The sequence below is a fragment of the Mus pahari genome, chromosome 14 (genome assembly GCF_900095145.1).
Source record: "Mus pahari chromosome 14, PAHARI_EIJ_v1.1, whole genome shotgun sequence".
Lineage (NCBI taxonomy): Eukaryota > Metazoa > Chordata > Mammalia > Rodentia > Muridae > Mus > Mus pahari.
The window spans coordinates 2,786,413-2,810,016 of record NC_034603.1 but is presented as its reverse complement, the minus strand read 5'-3'; the positions used below and the strand labels follow the sequence as shown (position 1 = coordinate 2,810,016).

The 23,604-nt window shown below is 49.5% G+C and overlaps 1 protein-coding gene across 4 annotated transcripts in view; it reads left to right on the top strand.

Moving 5' to 3' along the window:
• Kcnip1 (potassium voltage-gated channel interacting protein 1) overlaps positions 1-23,604 on the top strand; it is a 375,589-nt gene that overhangs the window by 139,024 nt on the left and 212,961 nt on the right. For 2 of the 4 annotated variants that reach the window (XM_021211445.2, XM_021211447.2), the window contains exon 1: positions 15,411-15,967. The exons of 1 other annotated variant lie outside the window; for it this stretch is intronic. In XM_021211445.2, the coding sequence (XP_021067104.1) occupies positions 15,907-15,967 (61 nt within the window). In that variant the 5' untranslated portion in view covers positions 15,411-15,906. Of the gene's footprint in view, positions 1-15,410; positions 15,968-23,604 lie in introns of those variants that run through there. One more of the 4 variants, XM_029546281.1, reaches the window with a different exon arrangement.

Here is a 23,604-nt window from a genome sequence, read left to right as displayed (position 1 = left end):
AGGTTGAAGGGCAGGTTTCCACCTTTTACTCCTGCTCAAAGCTGAGCAGTGCACAGACTTACTCTCTTCGTGGCAAGGGTGAGCTTTGAGTAGAGTAACTGAGAGCTAGAGGTGTTGGTGGCTGATCTGCTGGCAAGCTCCTGCTGCCAAGGCGTCTGAACTGCCCTGGCAGTTTGCGGATTTGATTGCTATGCATTTTCAGATGTGAGCAGCCCCCTCCCCACCACACACAAACCCTCCCATCATTTCTAGACACAATTTCTGTTGCTTGCAATTTAAAAAAATAAATAAATAAGCTCAACTCAGCTACTACAGTGCTGCAGCTGCATCAAATTGTCTTACTGAGGCCTGAGCGATCCACACTGGGTCACCCAGGGCCCTTGGATTAGACGGTTTACTAATGTATCTAAACCCACCTGATGGGCATTGGAAAATGGTGATATGAACTGTACTTTAGAAGTAAAGTAAGCAGTCACTGTGACCGTCATGCATCTCTGGCTGAAGAGGAAGCTGTTCTAGAACTCAGGAAAGCCTTCCAGGAGGTGGTGTACCAGAATGTGCAGAATCCAGGGCCACAAAGGCATGCGGTACAGGGCATGGAGAAGTGTGCTGAGTGTAGCTGCGGGTGGGGGTGGGGGAGTAAGAAAGCGTCCGTGTGGGCAGGGAAAGCCTTTAAAAACACGCATCATCAGCCCTGCAGCCCGCCGAGGACTTCCCATGCTTCTCCGTATGTGGACAGTGTATGGAGGAGCCGAGGCAGCGTGGCTGCGGCAAGGTCCACACTCTCAGTGGCTTAGCAGGAGAATCTCACTAGCAGTGGAGAGGAGGCCTGTATCTGCTCCCCTGAGCCTGGAGGACACTAGTAGGGCAGATGGAAGACTGATCGCAAAGCTCCACCAGAGTGATCTAGCAGCCTGGGAGTTCAGACACATAAGAAGGGGGTGAGGCAGCTCCATCCATCACCTTAGCAGTGCCCTCCACAGATGAGAATGTCTGCCAGAAACGGCAGGGATGCCCTGCGAGACAGAGGAGGGCAGGACTGTGTGTCTATGAGCAGAAAAGGAATGAGGCTGTCCGGTGGCTGCCGGGATCTAGACATGGTAGGGCTGACCATCCTGGGCTAATGGCTGCTGTAAGGACAAAGGCCCCAAGGTACTAGATCCTCTTTGCTCTCCATCTTGTCCTGCCCAGCTTTTCAATCCTATATAATAATATTCTACCCAAGGGTAGTTCTAAGCAGACCACTACACAAAACAATCCATTATGTGGGGCAGGGATTTTAGATGCAGAGTTGTGCTTGCTTCCGAAGTATGCCTCTCTTGTGAATCATTTGGGAGGTAGACAGGCTCAAACGAGGAGGAAGGTACCTTCAGGGATGCTCGGGAGCTGGATCCCAGAGCTAGACCTAGTCTCCAGCCTCAGGGGGTCAGCTTATTTGCTGGAACTTATCAGAACCATGGGAGGTTCGGGGTCTCCATTCCTCCTGCACCACAGCCATGTATGCTGTGTATTCATGACTACATGTATACCTGAGATGTATGCACCATTCTAGGAACATGAGCCAAGCAGTCACACGGTGGAAGAGCTTCGGGCTTTGAGAGCCTTTGGCCCATTGCTGAGGAGCTCACCTGACCCCTCCCCTCTCTGGTAGAGAGAGCAAAGGAAAACAAGTTTTCCTCAACCACCTTTGGGCCAATGCCAACATGTTCAGAGTGGAAATTTGTTTTTGTTTTTGTTTTTTTGTTTTTTTTTTTACACTTGGCATTTCCCAAGCATTTGCTGATCAATTCCTTACTGTGACTGTTTGAGGCAGGTGACAGGCCAGGACATTTGGCAGTAGTTAGAAACCTCTGAATTGATATCACTGGGAAGCCATGAGTAGTACACCAAGACTATGGTTGAGTTGGTGAGCTTCTCTGTTTAAGATCTCCAGCTGCGACATGAAGACTTCTAAACAAAGTCCCACTCATGCAGAAGGTACTCATCCAAAGGCCTTGTAGGGCGTCCAAAGTCAGGCCACGGCCTTGACCCCGGGGTGCTCTCAGTCCCTTCTTTTATGATCATTCTCCTTTTGTGAAGGGCAAGGGGAGACTCTAACCAGGTGGCACAGGGATCCTTTTGTGCCCACAAAGACATACATACATTTTAACCGACGTCGGTTACACAAATCCACAGGGAACCAGCAACATCGGTGAGAGCTGAGCCAGGCGTGTGGGTGGTGCTAGTGGCAGGTACTGATGTGAGTATTGAACCATCGTATGCAAGATGCCACCAGTCACCAGCACTGCCTTTGGGTCAGTGATTCTTTCTGATTAGAAATGCTATTTAGAAAACTCCTCGGGGCTTCCCATTGTCCCCAAGAATGAGATCCTAACCCTGCCCTGAGGACCTCAGACTCTGAGCCTTCTGGCCTCTCTGCCTCCTCTGGACATTGTGGCCCTGGCACCATGTTCTGAGTACTTTCTGCACCAAGCTCACTTCTTCACACTGGCTGGATCTCTGTTACCCCAATTCACCGCCAAGTTCTTGCACCCCAAATACTTCACTTGAAAGAAAGTCTCATCCTCTTCAGAATTCAGGCTCCTGGGCTCCAGGGAGCAGAAAAAAATGTCAGGGCTGGTCATGGGTGTGTTCTGATGCCTGCAACACAAACAGGCACAAGCAGGTGTGTAGGTGTGTGTCTTGTGGATAGCAATCAATAGTGAATGAGTGAATGTGTGAGGGAATGAATGAATGAGTGAGTGAGTACACTACACAGTGGAAGATGGCATTCCCACAGAGGTCAAGAGAAAGTTGCCTGGTACAAATCTTCAGCCAGGATGTATGCTGCTGGTTACATGTGGAAGCCTCCCTCATCAGTCATGCCCCTTGGGGTCTGTCATCATTGTCACCTTGAAGTACCCTCTTTCTCGCTTACCCTAGGAAAACACTCCCCTAGCAAACCATTTTTTGCTAACCACCACCCTGGGCAGTCTGGCTCACAATTAGGCTATTTATGCTCTAGCTAAGTTCTATGTTAGTGCCAACTTTCTCACTAATAACAAGGTCAACCAGGGAAAGGAGGAACATTTGGGGACAGAGGCCTTTTCTGTTTCTTTCATGCCGTTGTGCCTCAGGGAAAGTGAGGGGTACATTTAGTCTGGCTCTAGAGGGCAAGTCATGGAAGTGAAAATGTCTCTGCTCTAAATCATCCGAGATCTTCAAGTACAGTCCCAGGTCTATTTCTCCTTCCAGAGCATCTGTAAAATGTGACAGACCCAGTCCCTTTTAGCACTGGGTGCGGTAGCTCCACGATAGACCTTGTTTTCCAAAGAGGAAAAATAATCTCCTCTCTCTCTCTCTCTCTCTCTCTCTCTCTCTCTCTCTCTCTCTCTCAGGCCATCGCGAGGTTTGCTCTGAGAAGGCCATTTTATCATATCAGCAAACAGATTAACCAGTACTGAACACAATATCGGGAGTGGGACCATTGCTCTGGTAAACCTGGCTGTGTAGTTCTTGGGAAATACTTTGTGGCTGAAATGCGGAAATGTTTGGTACTTTAGGTCAGCATGTTGGAAGCACAGATTACTGAGCCATTCTCTCGGAGTTTGGCATCCGGAAACGCTGAAAGAAAAGTGGAAAATAGAGGCGTGGCTCATGAGATTTGAGATGGGAGCAAGGGCTGCTTTAGGGAGAGTGGTAAGGACCATTCGTGTGATGTTTTAGGAAATGCATATATTGGCTTCATTCTGTCTGTGTTCTGAGAGCTTGCATGAGGTTGAAGCTAAATATAATGGACTAGTTAATTTGTTTGATGAAGGAAACTTCGAGGCAGAGAAATATTCAGGCTGGGATATGGCTTCTGTTTACTGCACTTATTCAAGTCGGTAGTGAAAGGAGCATAAAGTTTGGCACATTAAAAATGTGCAGTTTGTTGAGGATAAGAGTTTGAACATGTTTAAAATTACAGCCATGAGAGCTGCAAAGGAGGCTGTAATGGTTAAAGAGCAGTACCCTGCCCTGACTTGGGATAGTAGGGGAGTAGGGGTGTGTATGGGGTCGGGGTATAAGATCCCACCCGTGAAGGGCTCTAACTTTTAAAAATGCAAATGTATTTGAAAGGAGAGAGTTTGAACAGAGCCTTCGCTGACGGGGTCTTCCGCTCTGTGTAAGCAAATGTCTAGGGAAGTATTTTCCTGGGAGCACACAGCTACTAAGCCGTGCATCGCTGGGATCAGGCCCCATGGCATTCCCCTCTGTACCAATTCCTGCTCTTCACACTCCTGGGAACTTGGCAGAACTTGGCAGGATCACCCATATGGTGTTTTTACCAGCTGGGTTTTGGTGTTGGTTTGGTCTAACCATCCCTTGTTATATTCTGTTTTGGAATAAGAATGTTTACTCTGTGCCATTGAATAGTTGAACTATATAATTTGTTTTGATTGTACAGGGGCTCAGCGTTAAGGGGTTACTTGCATCTCAGAAGAGACTCTACATTTATACTTTTAAACAATGTTGAAACTGTTAAATACTATAGGTGATTTTGAAGTTGGACTGAAATTCATTTTGCATTATGAGACGGACATGAACCTGTGGGGACAAAGCATGACGCATTATGACTGTAAAGTGATATGTTTGGGCATCAAGTTGACAAGGGCTAGACTTATGGTGTTTTATATTGATATCAGCTTGACAGGATCTACGCATCAACTAGGAAGTAAAATATGGGCATGCTTGTGAGGGAGTTTCCTGCTTAGGTAAACTGAGGTAGAATGACCCACCTTAAATGTAGGAAGCAACATTCACAGGCATGGTCCTGGACTGAATAAAAATGAACTAAAACTTGACACCATTCACCCTTCTGCTTCCTGACAGCCCGTGCCGTGTGAGCAGCTGCCTCACGCTCTGACTACCATGATGGGCAGGTGCTGAGAGGCCAAGTAAAACCTTCCACCCTTAAGTTGCTTCTGCTGTGGTGTTTCACAACAACAGTAAAAAGGAAAAGACAGCGTGCTACTACAGGACCAGAGCTCAGTAAACCTTTGTCTTCGTAGGCTGACTTTCTCAGGTATGGTTGTAAGAGAAAGCTGGCCAACACAGGTTGTCTACAGAAGCTCGGAAGGCTCCATGCCCAGAGCTTTAGGACGATCCAGTGGCTTCTGACTGACTTGGTCCCTCATTTCAATCATGAATCACAGGCTTTGTGAAGCCACTCGTGATGTTTGTATCTGTTTTCTCCAGCTGTAGGTTTGGGAAATCCACAATGTAATATTGCCTGGCCCAACAGGCTCTTTCTATGAGCTTGAAATAAGCAGACTCCTTTGGTGCTGGGGAACGGGAGTCCATGCATGGATTCATCTGTTGACAATAGCCTTTAGTTGGCAAATTCTTACCGTCTCTTAAGGCTCCACTCAAACATCTTTCTAAAAGAGCCTTGCCTGGTCCATTTGCCCTCTTAGTTTTTCTTTCCTAAATTAGATGTTATGTCTCTTCTCTACACTGATGTGGCTCTCGCCTATCTCTGTCTTCAAATGATCTCCTCAGGACTGTGAGCATCCTGAGAGCAAGACTCATGACAACTTACCTCTCTCTGCATTTTTGATGTCATCCCAGGACACATGAGGCCAAGCAGGACCCCAAGTTGTCTAGATTGCTGGAGGAAGAATGGCTAGGAGACCATACATCACAGATGGCAGATCCTATAGACACTGGAAGTGTGGGACACTCCTTTTAGGGATCTGGTCTTAAGTCTTTTGCCTTCCTTAGTGTCTTCTCACTTGATATCATTGGCTCTTCACAAACTGTCTCTCTCTACCGTGCACATCAGCCTGGATGTGAGGCTCATCTGCCTAGCATCCCCCATCTGGAGCAGCCCCGTGCTGTGAGAATGAATACTAATGCACCATGAAGATTCCAGCCCAGAAATGAGCTCAGGACTATCAGTTAGCAGCCCCAGCGCCAGAATGAACCCAGCACATTCAGATGCTGTGGGTCAGTTCAGTGCAAGACAGGACAACAGAAGCCAGAAATGAGCCCAATGAGCAACCACTGCCAAGGCTTTTCTGTGGGAACAAGAAAGGGAAACTTTACATAAAATACAGAGAGGAGAACCAGCTTGAACTCCCACACCTTTTACCCTCTCTCTTAACCCCCCAGGGGGAAAGGGTGGTCTTCTCAGAAAGGCAGGTAACAATTGTTCCTGGATTGTCACTGCTACTGGAGCTGCTGCCTCTCCTCCTCTTCCTCCTCCTCTTCCTCCTCCTCTTCCTCTTCCTCTTCCTCTTCCTCTTCCTCTTCCTCCTCCTCCTCCTCCTCCTCCTCCTCCTCCTCTTCCTCTTCCTCCTCCTCTTCCTCTTCCTCTTCCTCCTCCTCCTCCTCCCCCTCTTCCACTTCCCCTGCCCTCGGGTGTGTTGAGCCATGTACATGGGTTCTGTGTTGTCATCCAAGACAAAGGCTTTCCCTAGCTGCTCTTCTGTGATGCAGGGTAGCCATTCTGGAGTATGGGAGTGCATATCTTCGGTCACCCACTTCATGGTGCCACTGTTACATCCCTCTTTCTCTCTGGCTCCTTGTTCCTCTCTGGCTTCTCATTTGAGAGGAGAAGAGTTTTGGCCTTGAAGACAGACAGAGCTGAGCTCAGAGCCTTATGCTATAGATCATGTCAGATTCGCGTCTGGGGCAGATGCCATTGTCAATCCGTGCCTCAGTTTACCAATCTATGAAATGGAGAAGAGAACATTTCCTGCCACAGGAATGCTGCTGGAATCTCCTTATCCACAGCTTACTGTGATGCTCCAGCAATGTGGCTCTGCCTATTTCACAAATGGCTGAACTTTAATGTCTGTTCCAAGTTCCCATTTCTCTCAATGATAAGAGAAATAGTTAGTTCAAGATACTCAGTGAACGTTTGGAGTAGGCTCACAGTACCCTGCAGTAGAGGGAGGCTTCGCCTCAGATATGCAGCCCAGATAGCCCCTCCTTATGCCCAGTCTGATCACTGTGCCATTGGGTCACAGTTGGGGCCTCTCAGCCTACACCAGACATTTGCTAGCTCTCTGTGACTTCTGAGCCATCACTCTCTGGCTTGGAGACTTGGTTTTCTTGCCAGATTCACCCAGAAGGGACAGATCAGGACTCTCTTGCTTAGTGTAGGCACGAGGTCTGCAGCTGTATAACATTCCTACGCAGAAAGGAGCCACTTCCATCTCTCTAGTTGTATCCAGTCTTTGGAGTTCTCTCAGCATCCACACCTTACTGAAGGTTTTTCTTTCAATGAGCCAAGCAGATACCAACCTCTAGGCTCCCCCTGCAACTATCAAGGCTGACATCTCCCTCAGCTACTCTCTTACTGATAACAGCAGACCGTTCTAGGCTTTTTATTGCATGCTAAAACTCCATGAGCCAAAACCCAAGAAAATAACCCACTATTTCTATACCATGTAGCCCAGGCAGGAGAGTTCACAGGTCTCTAAAGTGGAGCTCGGTATGTGCTCACAGGAAATAGCGAATTCCGTGAAGATTCCCCCAGCTTTATACCCCCATGTTTCAGCAGACCTCGTCCCAGAGCCAGCCCTCAACACAATAGTGACAGGAGTCCTTCTATCCCTCACTCCACCCTGGGGCTGCCTTACTCCCAGACAGCTGTGTGCACTGGGAACTGGATCGTACTGACAGGTTCAGTGCCGAGGTGTGGTGCTGGGTGCATCCATCCGCTTATAGCTGGCATTATTACTAATCATCAGGTCCTCTGGCTGCCTTTCCCTCCCCCCTCCCTGAGCTCTTCCCTGTGCTTCTTCTTTTGTAGAATGTGTGGAAGAAAAACAGATCCTGCACATGCCCTAGCAAGCTGTGGCTGCAGCCCCAGAGAACGGGGGGTGGGGGGGGGTGCCCTGAGAGTTAGACTTGTCGTTCAGACGCTTTAGGACCCTGCACCCCTACTCGGCTTCTGTCCTTTGGCTCTGAGAAAATGTAGCATATCTGCTAGCCCTTGGTATGCTTCTGTCTCCCCAGAGGAGGAGTCAGCTGCCAGGGTGGCAGGAGGGGAAATCGGGAGCTCCAAAAGCAGAGGTACTGAACTGCGGGCCGGCTCCACCACTCATGTTCTGTAAGACACTGGACAGGCAAGCACCCTTTCCGAACCGTGGGAGCCTCATACACTAAATGAGAGCTAATGAAACTGCTGGCCACATGAGGCTATTGAAATGATTAAGTGAGGCTCGGCACGTGACTGGAACATGGTAAGAACACCAAGGAGAACGACTGCCCTCGTTAACGCAACAATTACATAACCAGAGAAGAGTGATGCCTACTGGGGAATGAACTCATTGCCCAAGGAGGTGAGAGGGAGCCAGGTTCTGCACATACTTGACAAAGACAATTCTGAGTGAATTTCACAGTGAATGTTTGCCACAAAACTCAGTACCCCAGGGAGACAAAAGATGGTGACCCACAGCCTTCCCGACCTTTGTCCTATCAGACCCTCATCCCTGACTCTCCACATCCTGACTCTCGTCCTTTGCACGTGGTTCGTCTCCTATGACTTTCACGGTCCTAAGGTGACCTAGACCTCTGACTTGGGTGGTCTCAACTTTTCCTTATCCTAGAACTTTGACTGGGGCTGGCCAGTGGCCAGAGTCAAGCCTGGCACCCTGGATGGCACACGAGCAGAGGGGATTCTGATGGCTGGCGTGTGACAGTTCTTTGTCAGATTTTTATCCCCTGAGACTGTGAGCAGCACAGTAGGCACAGACCTGTCATCCCCAACGCAGGCTCGGCTGTGACAAGCAAAAGGCGCTCACTCAGCACCTTCACTTGGTGTGACTGCATGAAGGTTAGCATCCATGCGACAATGACCTTGAGCCTCGTGGCCCTCCAAACCACACTAGATGCTGCCCTTAGTTGACCCTAGATGCTCCCATGCCTATCTTATAGCTGTGCATACCAGCCTTTATAAAGCTGAAGTCACGCAGCTCAGAGGCAAACGGGTCATGCCCCTCCCTTCTTCCTTCTTCCACGGGTGGAGTTTCTTAACCGGGTGTCCACAAATGTGCTTTGTGGGAGAACCATGGATTCTGCATAGTCTGAGTGCATTCTCATGCGCACGCAGTTGCTCTAGGGGGAAAGGTCCTGATGCTCTACTGTTTAAACAGATCTGAATCCACCCATCTCCCCGTGCCCACTCCTGGAGAGCCACTCGATCAAGGTGCATGAAGTGTCCACCCTGTTCCTAGTGTAGTGTGGGCACCAAGCCTCTGGGATCCAGGAATCCCCCTCCCCCGCAGGATCTGGGCGACTTAGCGCTCTGCTGGCAGCATCTCAGCTGCGTGGGTGGCTGCACTCTGTCTGAACTCATCTGGCCCTGGCGACGCCTTCAGCTAGAGTATGAAGGGGGATCCCTTGGGGCAGTGCAGCCACTCTGCACGTGCCAGAGCCTGTGCGTTTGGGTGTCCCCAGCCCCCTCTGTATGTGTGCAAAGCGAGACCTCTGCCTTTCCTTTCCTTCCCCTGAAGCCCACATTAGTTCTGCTCCCGAGAGAACATGATCAGCTTCGACAGATGAAGCCATGCTTGATGCACAGGGACATGGCCTGAGAGGATACTCTACTTGAGCCCAAGTCCTGTTCGAAGTTCTCTTCCCTGGGGAGACAGAGGAAATACAAGCAAAAGGAATGAGCAGGGGAAATCGAGGCACAGAGTGAGTTTTCTAAGTCAGGACTGCCATCCAGCTCTGGAGACCCCCACCAGGTGCTTTGATAATCACAGTCACTTTCAGCTTCACCCTGTTCCTGCCATTGATGGCTGGGGGAGGGGGTGGGGCAGGGAGGAGGGTTTCTCACATAGCCAGTCCGGAACTCACAACCTGATTTGAATGTTGTATTCACATCCTTGGCCTGCGAAGCTTCACTGTGTCTATAGCATCAGTCTGCACAGATGTGTGCTGTGAGCATCCTCTGAACAACTGACATCCCGAACTCTCTAGCATCCTTCTTTCCTTCCAGCATGAACTGAGACTGTGAGGGAGCTGGTTTGATGGATGGACAATTTGCAGCCACGTAGTGTCAGTTCCCTGAGCTCAGGAAATCTTGCTTTTTCTTATTCAGTGTGAACTTGCGTGATCAGGCTATAGCCTGACTTAGCCGTATGATGCTTAGCAAGCATGTGTAGAGTCCATGACTGAATTGCTAACTGAGCCCCAAGTAAATGACAACACACCGGCCATGTGCTTTGGCGAGGGTGCCAATGTCCTTTCTCTTTTTGGTCTCACCCAGTCCTCGTGCCAACCCACGAGGTGATTACGTTCATGTGCCAGATGAGGAAGTAGACACAGAGACACATTTACTAGAATTAACTTGACCTCAGGAGCTAAGTGATGAAGTTGTCTTTACATCTTGACTGGTGTCAGATTGTCTGTGGCCCCTGGGGAGGCTCTGGCGCTCCGTCATGGGTGGGGGATGGGGTGCAGTGGAGTGGATATGTATGCAAAACAGGATTTCTGCCTTTGCTTTCCAAAGCTTCCCATCTATTTGAGGAGGCCAACTTATGTATGCAGAACATTTGGGAAATGGCACAAGAAGCATTGAGTGAGCGTAGCACTGAACTGCACACGATCAGGTGCCAACCGCATTCTCTGCTCTCACTAATCTCAGTCTTTTAGTACCAGATGGGGACCCGACAGATGAAGAGCAAAGATGGAAGCCACAGGGAAGTCTGTGGCTTACTGGGTTCTGTACCCATTAATGCGGAGCCATGCCTAGTCCCCAGCAGCAAGCACAGCAGGTGGTCACCCTCGATCACAGGCTTATTGATGTATTAGGTACATATTGAGAGCTTTGCACGAAGTGCCTCACCAACCACACAACAGCAGGGGGAGGGAAATGGCCACAGAATGCACAAGATGGAAGTAGGGATCAGAGAAATTGCTGGTCACACCCAGTGTCACACAGCAGGGGGTGGGGTGGATCTGAACTCAGTTCTATCAGCTCCTGGACCCCAGGCACCTTGTTACCTCTGTTTGTGGTGGGAGGAATTGCCATTGACCTGAGGGGTGGGAAGATGTGAGGTTGAGGGGAGGATGAATAGGAAGGAAAAGAGGAGGGGACTGTGAAAGGTGAAAGGTGAAAGGTGAAAGGCGAAAGGTAAAAGGCGAAAGGTGAGGTGGACAAGAAAAGAATGAAGTTAGGGAGGAAAGAATGGGGAGAGAGCAGGAGAGTGGCCAGAGGAAGGGGCATGAACAGACTTTATGTTAAATATGCTCAGATATTTCCCAGGATTCCCATAGACCTCTGACCACCCCACCCCTTCCCCCCTGGACAGCCTCAGAAGTGTGCTCTAAAGAAGTGCTATGTAGAAGCGCATGCCTTGCTTCTGGTGCATTCTGAAGGTATCGACCGAGCACCATGCTCTATAGTCAAGGTGGCTCAGGCAATAGGGACCTGCCTTTTGCAGTCCTAGGTTCAAGAAGTCTACAAGTTGGAGCTGAACTCATTGATGACAAGTGGCCACAGAATCCCAGTAGGCACATCCATCTTTGTGCATGGGGTGGATCTGGTATTTTTATTCTTTAAGAGAGAGATAGAGTCTAGAAAACCAGATTGCTACCCTTAACCTGAAGACTCAGTCTCTAAATGCAGGGGATACAGTTTTAATGTAACAAATTTGGGGTACACAAAGTCTAGTTCACAGTAGGACAGCTGAGGGAGGAGTCGGAGCTAGAACGGGGCACAAATGAGGGAGCTCAGCTGCAGAGCAGAGGGACACACAGCACTTCCTGCAGCCCAAGTAAGTCCTGCGGCCAGAGCGATTGATGGTGTGTTCCTCTAGCGGCCCCATACCATACCTGCCTGCCTGCATTCTCCCTCCCCACATAGTCGGCTGCTTTGTGCAAGTTCCCAAGAGTCAGGAGAGGGGCTGAGTTTGCCTCCCTTCCCTCCTCTTGGTGGTCTTCTCCATGTATTCCTTAGACTTTGTGAATGAGTTCCACATAAGGTCTGCTCTTTCGTTGTACAGTGTGTGGTGCGCATATGTGCTCTTTCGTTGTACAGTGTGTGGTGTGCATTTGTGCTCTTGTTGTACAGTGTGTGGTGTGCATTTGTGCTCATTCGTTGTACAGTGTGTGGTGTGCATTTATGCTCTTTCGTTGTACAGTGTGTGGTGTGCATTTGTGCTCTTGTTGTACAGTGTGTGGTGTGCATTTGTGCTCTTGTTGTACAGTGTGTGGTGTGCATTTGTGCTCTTGTTGTACAGTGTGTGGTGTGCATTTGTGGTTAATGCCTACCCCTTCGAGTATTATCAAGAATAAACGGGCTATTCTGAGTGTAACTATTTGGTTGAGGGTGGACAGATACATCACAAACAGTTGTTGAATGAGTGAGGGAGTGAATGAGTCTTCACTTAAGAAAGTGTGCTTCTTAAATGGTCAAGAATAATCTAGCAGTCATCAATTTTTAGTAATTAACTGATCGCTGAGTCTGGCAGTTTGAATGAGAATGGCCCCCATGGGCTCATATAATTGAATTTTTGATCCCTAGTTGGTGGGACTGTAAAGGTTTAGGAAGTATGGTCTCTTTGAAGGAGGTGTGTAACTGGGGTTGGGTTTTGAGGGTTCAAAAGCTCACAGCACCCCCAATTAGCTCTGTCTGTCCGCAGTTGTACATAAGACTGCAAGCTCTTAAGCTAGTGCTCCAATACCGTGCCTGCCTGCTGCCATGCTCACTGCCATAAAGGGCAAGAACTCACCCTCTAAAACGATAAGCAAGTCCCCAGCAAACTCTTTCTTCTATTAGTTGCCTTGGACGTGCTATCTCTTCACAATTAAAAGAACATAACTAATCCTAGCCAAAACCAAAACCAACAACAAAGAGCTCTCGTTTTCCTCCCTCCCCCTCTCCCACGCGGAGTGTCTACATCAGTGTCAGACCAGCAGCTCAACCGATACGGTAGGGCTATAGCAGCGCACAGGGAAAGCCAAAGAGGAAAAAAGACAATGAAATCGGAGGCTGTAAGGTGGGAAAAGGGAGCTTCGGGTGCTTCTCTTTGGAAACACCAAAGGAGACGCTGGGCACCAGGAGAGGTTCCTGGTGGACATGAGATGTGAAATAGATCAAAACTAGAGATGGGGGGATGTGGGATACGCTAGGCAGAGGAAGGGCCATAGAGGGCGCCTCTAGGCAACAGGGAGGGCTTCCTGTGGCTAGATCTCCCAGAGGCTAACCAATAGACAGGAAGAATTGGTAGACAAGGCCAGGCTATAAAAGGTTTGGTGGTTGGAACTTCATACTGGTAACTTCATGCTATGCCCATGGCTCAGAGACAACCAAATCTATACCCTCGAGAAGAACTTAGCCATGCCTGGTCTGTAAAACGGGGGTCTCCTGTAGGCTGCTTCTTCAGAGGATTGCAGCAAGCAAACAAGAGAGTGGCATCCTGGCCTTTGGTAACCTCTCAAATACTGTCCTGCGTATGAGGATTCAGGTCATGTGACTCGCAGAGCCAGTGGGGGGCAGTTTGGTCTCCATATGATACCTCTGAGGACCTTGTAAAGACACCTGGGGCAGCACCACATTTTCTTCATCAAGGCCTCCCTCTGTCCCTTGAGTCACACTAGACTAGTTACCTTCTGGGAACCCCAACTTAAGGCTTCCCTACCTTTTCCAGAGGACAAGAAAGAAGAGCCTCCTTCTACGTCCATCACCAACCAGTACTGCAGGGGAAACGGCTCAGGCAAGCCTCAGGCGCCTTGTAGAGAGCCTAGGTTTGACCTAGGTGGAACTCAGAGACCTGTCAGCCCAGAGGCCCCTAGTGCCTGCATTTGCCAACATAAATGACCCTAGGAGATTATGATAGAGCCCTGGATAATACATTCTAGTTCCAAGTTCTGGCTGGACAACCTCAGACAAGTTCCTACTTCTGAACAAGCCTCAGTTTCTCTCCACGGTGATGGCAGGCCTGAAGCAACTAGCCTATGGGGTCTTTGTGGGCATCACACGGGTGATGCCATCCTACGGCAGTGGGCAGTACAAATGAAAGACATGTGTGATAATGAGTGCATTATCCCCACCCCACCCCCTGCTGCACAAAACAGGACTCATGTTGAGATCTGAGCAAGGGGTAAGTGCTGCCGAGGTGAAGCACGCTATTCTGAGTCCCTGAGCCAAGGCGCTGGCCAGCTGTGGCCCCGAGGGGCAGCTAATGGGCTGGGTGCCTGGAGTCAGACCATACTCTTGTATGTGCAAACTTATGTATGTGAAGGAGCTGATGGCTCTTTGCTCCGAGAGCACATGTGAGGGTCTTAGCTGGGGTCTTACAGGTGCACACCCCATCTGCCTCCTGTGTATTATGGGTTTGGAGTCTGTGTGCAGCATCTCAATGTCTGTGTGGGCTTGAGGGACCTGTGCCCATATGTTCGTGGTAGCATATATGTGTGCGTGTTTATGACGCCATATGTTAAGGGATGCTGTGAGCTCCCAACACAGCATATGTCTGTGTGCTGCAGAGGAAATGACTGGACAGGGGTCTGGGTGGGGCTTCTCAGTGCAAACACACACGGAATCCTCAGTGAAGGTTCAGGCATACAGACAGGCTGGGGAAGAGGAAATTCAAAGCTTTCTAGGGAAACACCTGTCATCAGTTGCCACCAAGAGGGGAGGCCACAGGTCCTCAATCATTGCCTTTTCAGTGGAAAGCTGAAGTGGGACTTGAGGGTTCTTGTCACCTGAAGGGAAGCTCATGTACCTGAGATTGCTTTCGAAATTCAAGAGTTACCCCCTGGGTTCCTAACTCAAGTACTGTCCCCACAGATGACCGATCTGCAGGTGACAGAGAGAGAGAGAGAGAGAGAGAGAGAGAGAGAGAGAGAGAGCACAAAAGAGGGGGACAGGTAGCAAGAGCCTAAGGGGACCCACAGCTACTTCTAGTCCCACTTCCTGTCACTAGAAATGAGCTCTGGTCCTAGGGGATTCTGCAGGTTCCCCAACACCTCCTACAGAGTTCAAAGGAGCCCTTCTTCTTGATGACAACTCTCTTTGGGTGGGGCAGACTTTCCCCCACACCAGAAAGGTAGGCAGTGGTTAAATGATTTTCTCTAAAGTCAAATGAAATCTTAATGCCCTTCCTTTCTCTCTCTCTCTCTCTCTCTCTCTCTCTCTCTCTCACACACACACACACACACACACACTCATATTTATATTCATCCTGGGGGTCACCTGCTGCCTCCTACCCAAGCTGCACCCACCAGCCAGGTGCCTTATCACATCTGTCTGCCCAGAAGGACATCCCCGGTGTCCTGCACAGTCAGGAGTAGACAGCCTTGTAGACAGCAGGGCCAGGTCCCCACCCCGCCCCTCCGCGGTCCCCGAGGCGGCCTCCGCCACCTCCCCCACCATCCCCCGCGCCTGTTTCTGAGCCCCGCTCCACTCCGCACCAGTCCCCGGCGCTGTTCATTCATGATTGGTACTCGGCCCCCTGAGAGCCAGCCCGAGCGCGGGGCGGAGCGGCCGGGTGGCAGCAGGGGCGGGCGGGCGGAGCGCAGCTCCCGCACCGCACGCGGCGCGGGCTCGGCAGCCTCGGCCGTGCGGGCACGCCGGCCCCGTGTCCAACATCAGGCAGGCTTTGGGGCTCGGGGCTCGGACCTTGGAGAAGCCAGTGGTCCAGCTGGGTGCCCGCACCGGGGGGCGCCTGTGAAGGCTCCCGTGAGCCGCTGGCCCTGGGAGTCAGTGCATGTGCCTGGCTGAAGAAGGCAGCAGCCAGGAGCTCCAGGCGCCCCGGCCCCACGTTTTCTGAATACCAAGCTGCAGGCGAGCTGCCCGGGGCTTTTTTGCTTTCTCTCTTTTCCTCTCCTCCAATTCAAAGTGGGCAATCCACACCGATTTCTTTTCAGGGGAGGGAAGAGACAGGGCCTGGGGTCCCAAGTCGCACACAAGTCTTCGCTGCCATGGGGGCCGTCATGGGCACCTTCTCCTCCCTTCAGACCAAACAAAGGCGACCCTCTAAAGGTAAGCACTCTGTCCTCTATTTACTCCCCTGGATAGGTTTGGGAGCACTGGGTGTTGTGTTGGGATGAAACGTCTGTCTCTCTTAGTTCCAAACCCACTGTCCATGAGGGTTTTGGACAGCCTCATGTATTCAAGGAATTAAGAACCTCGTGGGAGGGTTGGTGTGAACACTCAGGGGCAGCAGCCAAAGTGGACGCTAGCCCCAGCAGGGGTGTGGGTACCCTTCTCTTCTAGGGAATGCATGGGAGCAAGACAGACAGATTCACAGGTGGAGAAAACTGCGTTCTCTGGGGTGGGCGGAAATGTTGGGAGGTTCTTCCCGCTCCCGTGAGGGCTGATGTTGGTACAACCTCGAACATCCAGCGAGGGTGCTTACATTCATGCATGCCTCCTTAGGAATGGCCATGCCTTGCCGGGTACTGACTTGGAAATCTAACCATGAGGAAAACGGTGATTTACCGGTCCATCCTTAAAAACCTCTGCAAGCCAAAAGGAATCAGCTACGTCCAGGTGGTAGAGCCCCAGGCAGGTCCTGGGACACAAGGAGTCTGTAGGAAAGAACAAATAGCAGGGCTGTGCTGCTACGGTGGTCTGGGGACTTCAGAGGAAAGGGGAGAACTGTCGAGGGGGGCTGGGGAGACAAGCTCACATACCCTGAGATGGCCCTGTCAGGGGCTCCACAGCTCTGTGGTCTGGGGACTTCAGAGGAATGGGGAGAACTGTCGAGGGGGGCTGGGGAGACAAGCTCACATACCCTGAGACGGCCCTGTCAGGGGCTCCACAGTTACCTTTCCCCAGCTGTGGCATGCCCATCCTCAGCGGGACAGTTATTAGATGTCCACGTGGAGTCGAGTGACCTTGGTGGGCCAAAAGCACACAGTGCAGGCCTCCTTTTCAACAGGCAGAAAGTTGCTTATAGAAACAAGGAGACTGGAAGCAAATCAGGAAAAAAAAAATGACAGGGTTGGTCTGCTTAGTGCTCAAAAGCCATTGAAGATAGCAGAAGGGTTCTAAATAGTTTCACACTTAAATATCCAAGTTCTGATGCTGGCTAGCGACCAGAGCTGGGCTAGGGTGACAGTGGGACCTGTTTCATGTCATCTTGGCTGGGATCATACACAGAGATTCAGGAAGAAAGGGTCAGGTTTCTGGTCCAGTCCTCAGAGACAAACTGACAAATAGACATCATCAGTGCAGATCCCAGGTGATAAGACCAGGCTTGCATGGCGGACCGGAAGCGGAAGGGACTTTTGCTTGCACTCTGTGAGATTCTTCGCCCTGCACGGAAGGCATTGGTACCTCTCAGTAGCCCAGAGAAAGGCAGGTCTGCAAACCTTTTCCCTGGGTTTTGGTACTCTGAGCTCTGCCTCTCTTGGATCCTGAGGCGTTGCTTAACTTGGTTCTTGCTTCAACACCAAGTCCAAGTCAGCTCCCTGCTCATCCTTCTTAACACCATGAGGTCCCACAGGCAGTGGAGGGGACTGTAGGGCACAGTTAACTTGGGTTTCTTTAAAATCACCGACAGTGTCTGCATCTCCTTGAGAGGTAGGGAGGCACCCAGAGAGGTCTGTGGCTCTATAACCCAGCAGAGTGCAGGTGGGAATCTCATCCCAGTCGTGGGCCTTGAGCAAATATCGCTCTCTATAAGTCTCAATTGTCATTGACATCAAATGGGTGACGATGCTGCCCTTATGAACGCCGGCGAATATGGAGGGAGGGATACCTCATCTCATTCACTATGCAGCAAATGGAGGGATGACTGATGGCCACAGGGGACTCAGGGGTCACCATCTGCCATTTCAGTCTCTCACTGCCAAATCCGGATCACCTGGGGGACAGTTCCTGCAGGATTCCAGAGGCCACAGAACTATTTTCTCTCTCCTAAGAACTTAAGAAAGAGGAGAGTTATTGCCACTCACTATGTGTTCCACCACGGAGTGCCTGGCACAGTGTTTGATCCGAATATTCTCATTTGCTCTTTGTAGAGTGTTCAGGGTCACCGGCTGGGTCCCCAAGCTAACTCCTTTTCAGAGCAGTAGACTTTAGCCTGAGCTATCCACAAGTGCAGCTGTCTATTTCCCCTAAGCGCTTGTCCCCAGAATAGAGTCCAGTCTCACTGTCTGGCCCATAAGAATGCTAATCGGTAAGAGACTCTCCTAAGGGGAGAAGCTTAGGGGTATGGATGGACGGGGGCTCTACTGAGAGGCTCACACTCAGGAATCCTATCCTGGGGTTACTTTCTCCCTCAGCGTTTTAATCTCTGTAGAGAGGAAGCATTTCGCTGGACATTTTTTCAGGTTCCATTTGGTCCTCAGATTCTAAAGGCTTTACTGTTGGTGCTGTCACAGAAGCCACTGTTCTCAGCTCTGAGATGTCAGGCTCAGACCTAATCAGATCAGTCAAGGGAAGGTGGTTGGAAAGTTCAACAGAAGAATCTGTCTCCCTGCTGGGTTCAAATCCAGGCTCTACCACACTAGCTGTATGACTAAGCCTTATTTTTCTTCCACTGTGAATCAGGGACAGTAGTAGTTACCATCTTAAAATAGCTGTTGTGTTGTGTGCATTTCGGGGATGATGGAAAGCAAGCACTTTGCACAGAACCTGTACGTGATCAATGATCAGCAACTTTTAGGTCCTACTCAGTGTATGGCTGCACTGCTTATGCCGTCTAAATGCCCAGAATCGGGTTATCCTGCAAATAAAGTCATACAGCTTGTTCCTGGATGCCATCTAAGCCCTGTTAGAGGCAAGCAGGACCAAAAGCCAGGCACTGGGATGCTGAGCATTTGCTGCGGCCCTCTGACCCTCTGCATTGTGGCAGATCCTGGAAACATCACAGCTGACTCAGCTATAGCTCCAAGCGCTTAAAACCGTAACTTGGAAATACATGCACATCTTTAAAACGGGGCACCAGTACTGTGTGATTAGTGCTGGGGAAAATGCACCTAGCCCACCCCTGAGCCCAGGGAGCACTCCCTCCGGGCAGCAGAAATCTAAAGTAATTTAAGAGCTTTGCCACAGAACAAAAGCACAGAGTTCACTTTTTGGTCCTCTGTTTGGAATCTTGGTGTGTCTTTAATTGAAAATAGGGAAAAACCTTGCCTGGGGGTTTCAGGCGCTGTCCTCAGTCCTCGGTAGAGTTTCTTTCCAAGGCAGTTTCATGTGTGTCTTTTCTTCCATAGCCTCTGCTCTCAGGCTTGAACGTGGGAGTAAGGATGGCTTATGGCTAAGCAGAGAAGGAGCACGCAGGTACAGTTGCAGCCTCCATGGGAATCAGGAGACTTCGGGAAAACACTAGCCCAGCTCCATCTACCAGAGACTGCCTGTAAGCAAATAGCCCCATGTTGCTTAGGTAGCTGAGTTCCAATTCTTCCATGATCAAGGTCTTCATTTGGGACTTTGAGAGCCTGAGCTTTAGACCTCCCTGGGGCCCACTGAGTCCACTGAGAAAAAAACCCATGGCTATCGGAAGATTTTTATCAGGTCACATGCCAAGACAGAGTCAAATATGAGGATGGTCTTGTGGGTCCTAAATTGGAAAACCTTCTGGTTCTCCAATTGTAGAGGCATAGAATGCCCAATGTGTCTGGCCTTGAAGTTGATGGATAGGGTGATGTGTTAATCCTAGAGAGCCTTGGGAGGCAGCGATGGAATGGGCAGACAGTAATGAAGTCCCAAATCATACCAGCCTGGGTTTAGAGATCACTCCCAAATCACTCTGCCTTAGAAATGCCCTTTTCTTCATCTGTGAAGGGGAGTATCGAGCAATAGACATGTGTGTGCTACGGGCTTTTCCTACCTCAGCATCTTCGTCCATCATTTAAGCTCTGTAAGTCTCTCCCCTCAAGCCCCCATCCCACTGACTAATTCAAATTCTACCCACATTCCAAGAGCTCACTCAGCCGTTTCTGTATTCAAGAAGCCTTCTCCAAGCCCCAGAGAGAAGTGACTTCTCCCACTGGAATTCGTAACATTTTTAAGGCGTACACTCGACTGACTCACCACTCATGCTGGGAATCAGACAGTCAATGGAAGTGTTAATCATCTATCACTATAGTATGAGATTCTTGGGGCCAAACGTGTGTCTGAGTCATTCTTTACAGCCCTTGGCTTGGCTCTTTGCACACAGTAGGTACTCAGTGACTACTTTTCAATGAAAACTACAAACAAATGAGATGATTGGTCTCTCGTCATTATTCCTAAGAATTGCAGACCCCACAGGAAAAGTTATTTCACCACTGAAATGTCAGTTACCAGCCCCTCTGCCTGAACAAATTCTCTTATTTGATCTGTTGGCTTTGAATTGGCTTGGTCTGTGAAGTGTACTGAATCTGTTCACCATTTAGAAGGAAGCGTTGAGAACAGTGTTTCCACTCCTCAGCTCCTGATCTTCACAAAATCAGGGTAAAGGGATGCACTGCCTAAAATCAGGTGTTTTCAGTCTGGTTCTAGGAACAGGACCGAGAGACCCTTTGTCTACCTAGAAGGGCTTTGCTCAGTCAATTTGTAACTGTGTGTATGTAGGGGGAAGTACGTGCATTCCTTAGCAGACAAGCGAGTGATGGATGATTGCACAAATAAGAGGATCAATAAACAAGAAAAATGAATGAAAGAGCAAGTGAAAAATCAAATGAATGGCAGAGGATGATTGAGTGAGTGAGTATGTGATTAAATGACTTTATCCATGAATGAATGCATGAATGAATGAATGAATGCATGCATGCATGCATGCATGAATGAATGCATGCATGAATGATGAAGTCCTGGAAAAACTGTAGCAAAGGACTATTTTTTATGAAAAATAATCTCAATGATTGTGTTTCCTGGTTCTTGATTATTTGTCTCAGTTCATGGCTGTGGCACCAACACAAGACCACAAATGAGTAACTTAAAGAAGGAAACACCCACTGATTTTGGTCTACAGCTCTGGGGTAATGAAGCTCTAGTGGTCACAGGTGAAAGCAGCCTGGGGTGGGGGGGAACTGGTAGCCTTCTCGATGGCAGAGTCCTGAGGCACACAGGGCATCCCAGGATGAGGGGTACCCCAGGGGTTCCTCTCTTCTTTAGAGACTCCACTCTGAAGACCTTATTGAATTTTATTCACTAACCTCCCAAAGACTCTAAACTTGATAGTTCAAATTTCTACCCTCTTAATACCCCATGATGGAAATCAAGCTTTAGCATGAGCTTCAGAGCCGTAACAACACCCACAGGGAAACGTAGAGGAATCAGAGACGCAGGAAACTTTAATACAGAAAGTTAATAGTGAGACTTATAGGCAACACCTTCTGGAAGTCAGTGTACAAGGTTCTGGGATGCTTGGGCTGCCAATGGACACAGTGTCCATAGGAAAGCAGAAAGAGGCCTATCTCTTGGCCTCACACTTTTGTTGGGCCCAAAGGGCAGGATTGCAATCCAACATCACCTCTTGTTTTCCAAGTTCACTGTTACCTGGTCTACATGTCCACCCCTTCATTTGTTCACTTGGACAATCTCATAATTATGATCTAACGTTGCTCCCCTGTGTCGTTTTTGCCCAAGATCAACTCCAGCTTCTGTGCCTCCTTCCATCTCTATTCCCCACCCACCCCAGTCACCAGTGAACTCCTACATATCCTTCAAAGCCCCACCCAACATCACCTCACACTCCTGCAGACAGAGCGCATCTCCCCTTCTCTGGTCCCCTATGCCTGTTGATGCCACCCCTTGAGGAACACACATTGAGATTTTGTCTACATGAGGCTATCGTGGATTTACACAATTATCCCTGTGCCTGGCTCTCAAGGGCTGATTCTTATTCCAGAGCCCCCGTCAAGCTTGACACCTGGTCTGGTCTTGATGGATGCTGGCTGTGTGGAGGCAGGAATGGATGGGTTGGGGGAAGGGAAGCACACTTTGGTGCAGAGGAGAAATCCAGGATCCAAGTCTGCACCTGGGAGGATGCCTGCAACATTCTGCATAGTGACCCTGGAGCCAGCACTCCCATGCATCAGGCAGGGGAGGAACATAATTAGAAAGGGAAGAGAGGGAGAAAGAAAGGTCCCGGGGCTTTCAGAGAATCTAGTTTCAGCTCTTCGGCTCCCTCCAGGTGCTATTTTAAGTAGGTCACCTTCCAGAAGTAGCCGTAGTCAGGTGGGATGTTGCTCTTTCCCCATGTGCTAGCCATGATGGGAATACTTTGGATTAATTCTCATTATTCCAGGCCATGTTAATAATAGCCTGCTCCAGAGCAAGAACGAGACCTCATTAAAATCAGGGTGCCAAGAGAAGGGTGCATAATGGTTAGAACCACTGTTAAGGTTACAGAGACTTACTGTGACTCCTGTGTCACACTATTTGTAGGGATGTTTTACCCCTTTTGGCTGTGGCTTGAGTCTGTGCCTTGGAGACCCAGAACTATTATAGCCACGGTCACTGATATCCTGAGCCATGTCATAGCCATTCCCCACTATGGGAAATTGTCAGATTCAGTTGCTAACAGAAATTCCCAACCATGAGATATGCAAACAAAGATCAGCTTCCAATACTAATACCAATATTACCTAAAATTGACCAAGCCTCTGCAAGACTCCAGGCACCTTGTTCTTCCAATTCCTGGATTGCTTTACCTCAACCCTGCAGGATGAGATACTATGCCAGTTCTCATTTTATAGCTAGGGAAACTGAGGCTCTAAGAAGGGAAGTGCTTTTTTGGGACCCTAAAGCCAGAAGACAGCAGAGTCTGCCTCTAGCCAATGGCGGAGAATAAGCTCTGAAGCTTCATGCTAGCCTCCTCCCTCCTGGCCTCACACCAGGAGCCTGGGGGGCTCGGGAGCCAGCCAAAATGGGGTGTGGATGTACAAAGTCATATTCAAGGAGAGCTGCCTGCAAGCCCCAAGAAAAACCCTTTTAGCCTGTCTACAAACCACCCCTGTATCTGCTTCCATTCTGACACTGTGAAAGCTGGCGTTTGAAATGATTGGGGGCAGAAGGCCAATTAGCAAATTCATTAATAGGATTAAAACCTCTCTCCTCTCCTCTAATCATTTATGTGAACTAGATTTCTCTCCCTTTGTTGCAGCCATCATGGCCTGTCAGGGAAGGATCGAGCAATGATCTAAACATCTTCAAGTCTGTTAGATTCTCAGAGCTCCAGTGGTAGGCAGCCACCTCAGGGGTTCAGGGGTTCACATGGTCAAGATGGGCAGGAGGGCCCAAGCAGTTTATGAGTGGTAGCCACTCAAAGCAGCCAGATGTAAGAGACTGCTATAATCTGCTAATACACAGCAGCCTCCTCCTTACTTCTACCCTGTCCCTTGTCAGGCATCCTTAGCTCAAGTTGTGTATATGTGGCACAGTCACCATGAGTACATACTCATAGCTAGACAAGTCTAATTCTCCTCAACGTACTAGCTTCGTGACCTTGGCAAGGTCACATTGTCTATATAAGCTTTAATCTCCACATAATCTAGAAAACTGGGACAATGGTAGCAATGCCTCCAATATTATTATGAGAAGTATAGCAATATGTTCAAGGTGTGGTCAGAACACAGAAAGAATGCAATCTCTCTCTCTCTCTGTCTCTCTCTCTCTGTCTCTCTCTCTGTCTCTCTCTCTGTCTCTCTCTCTCTCTCTGTCTCTCTCTCTCTCTCTGTCTC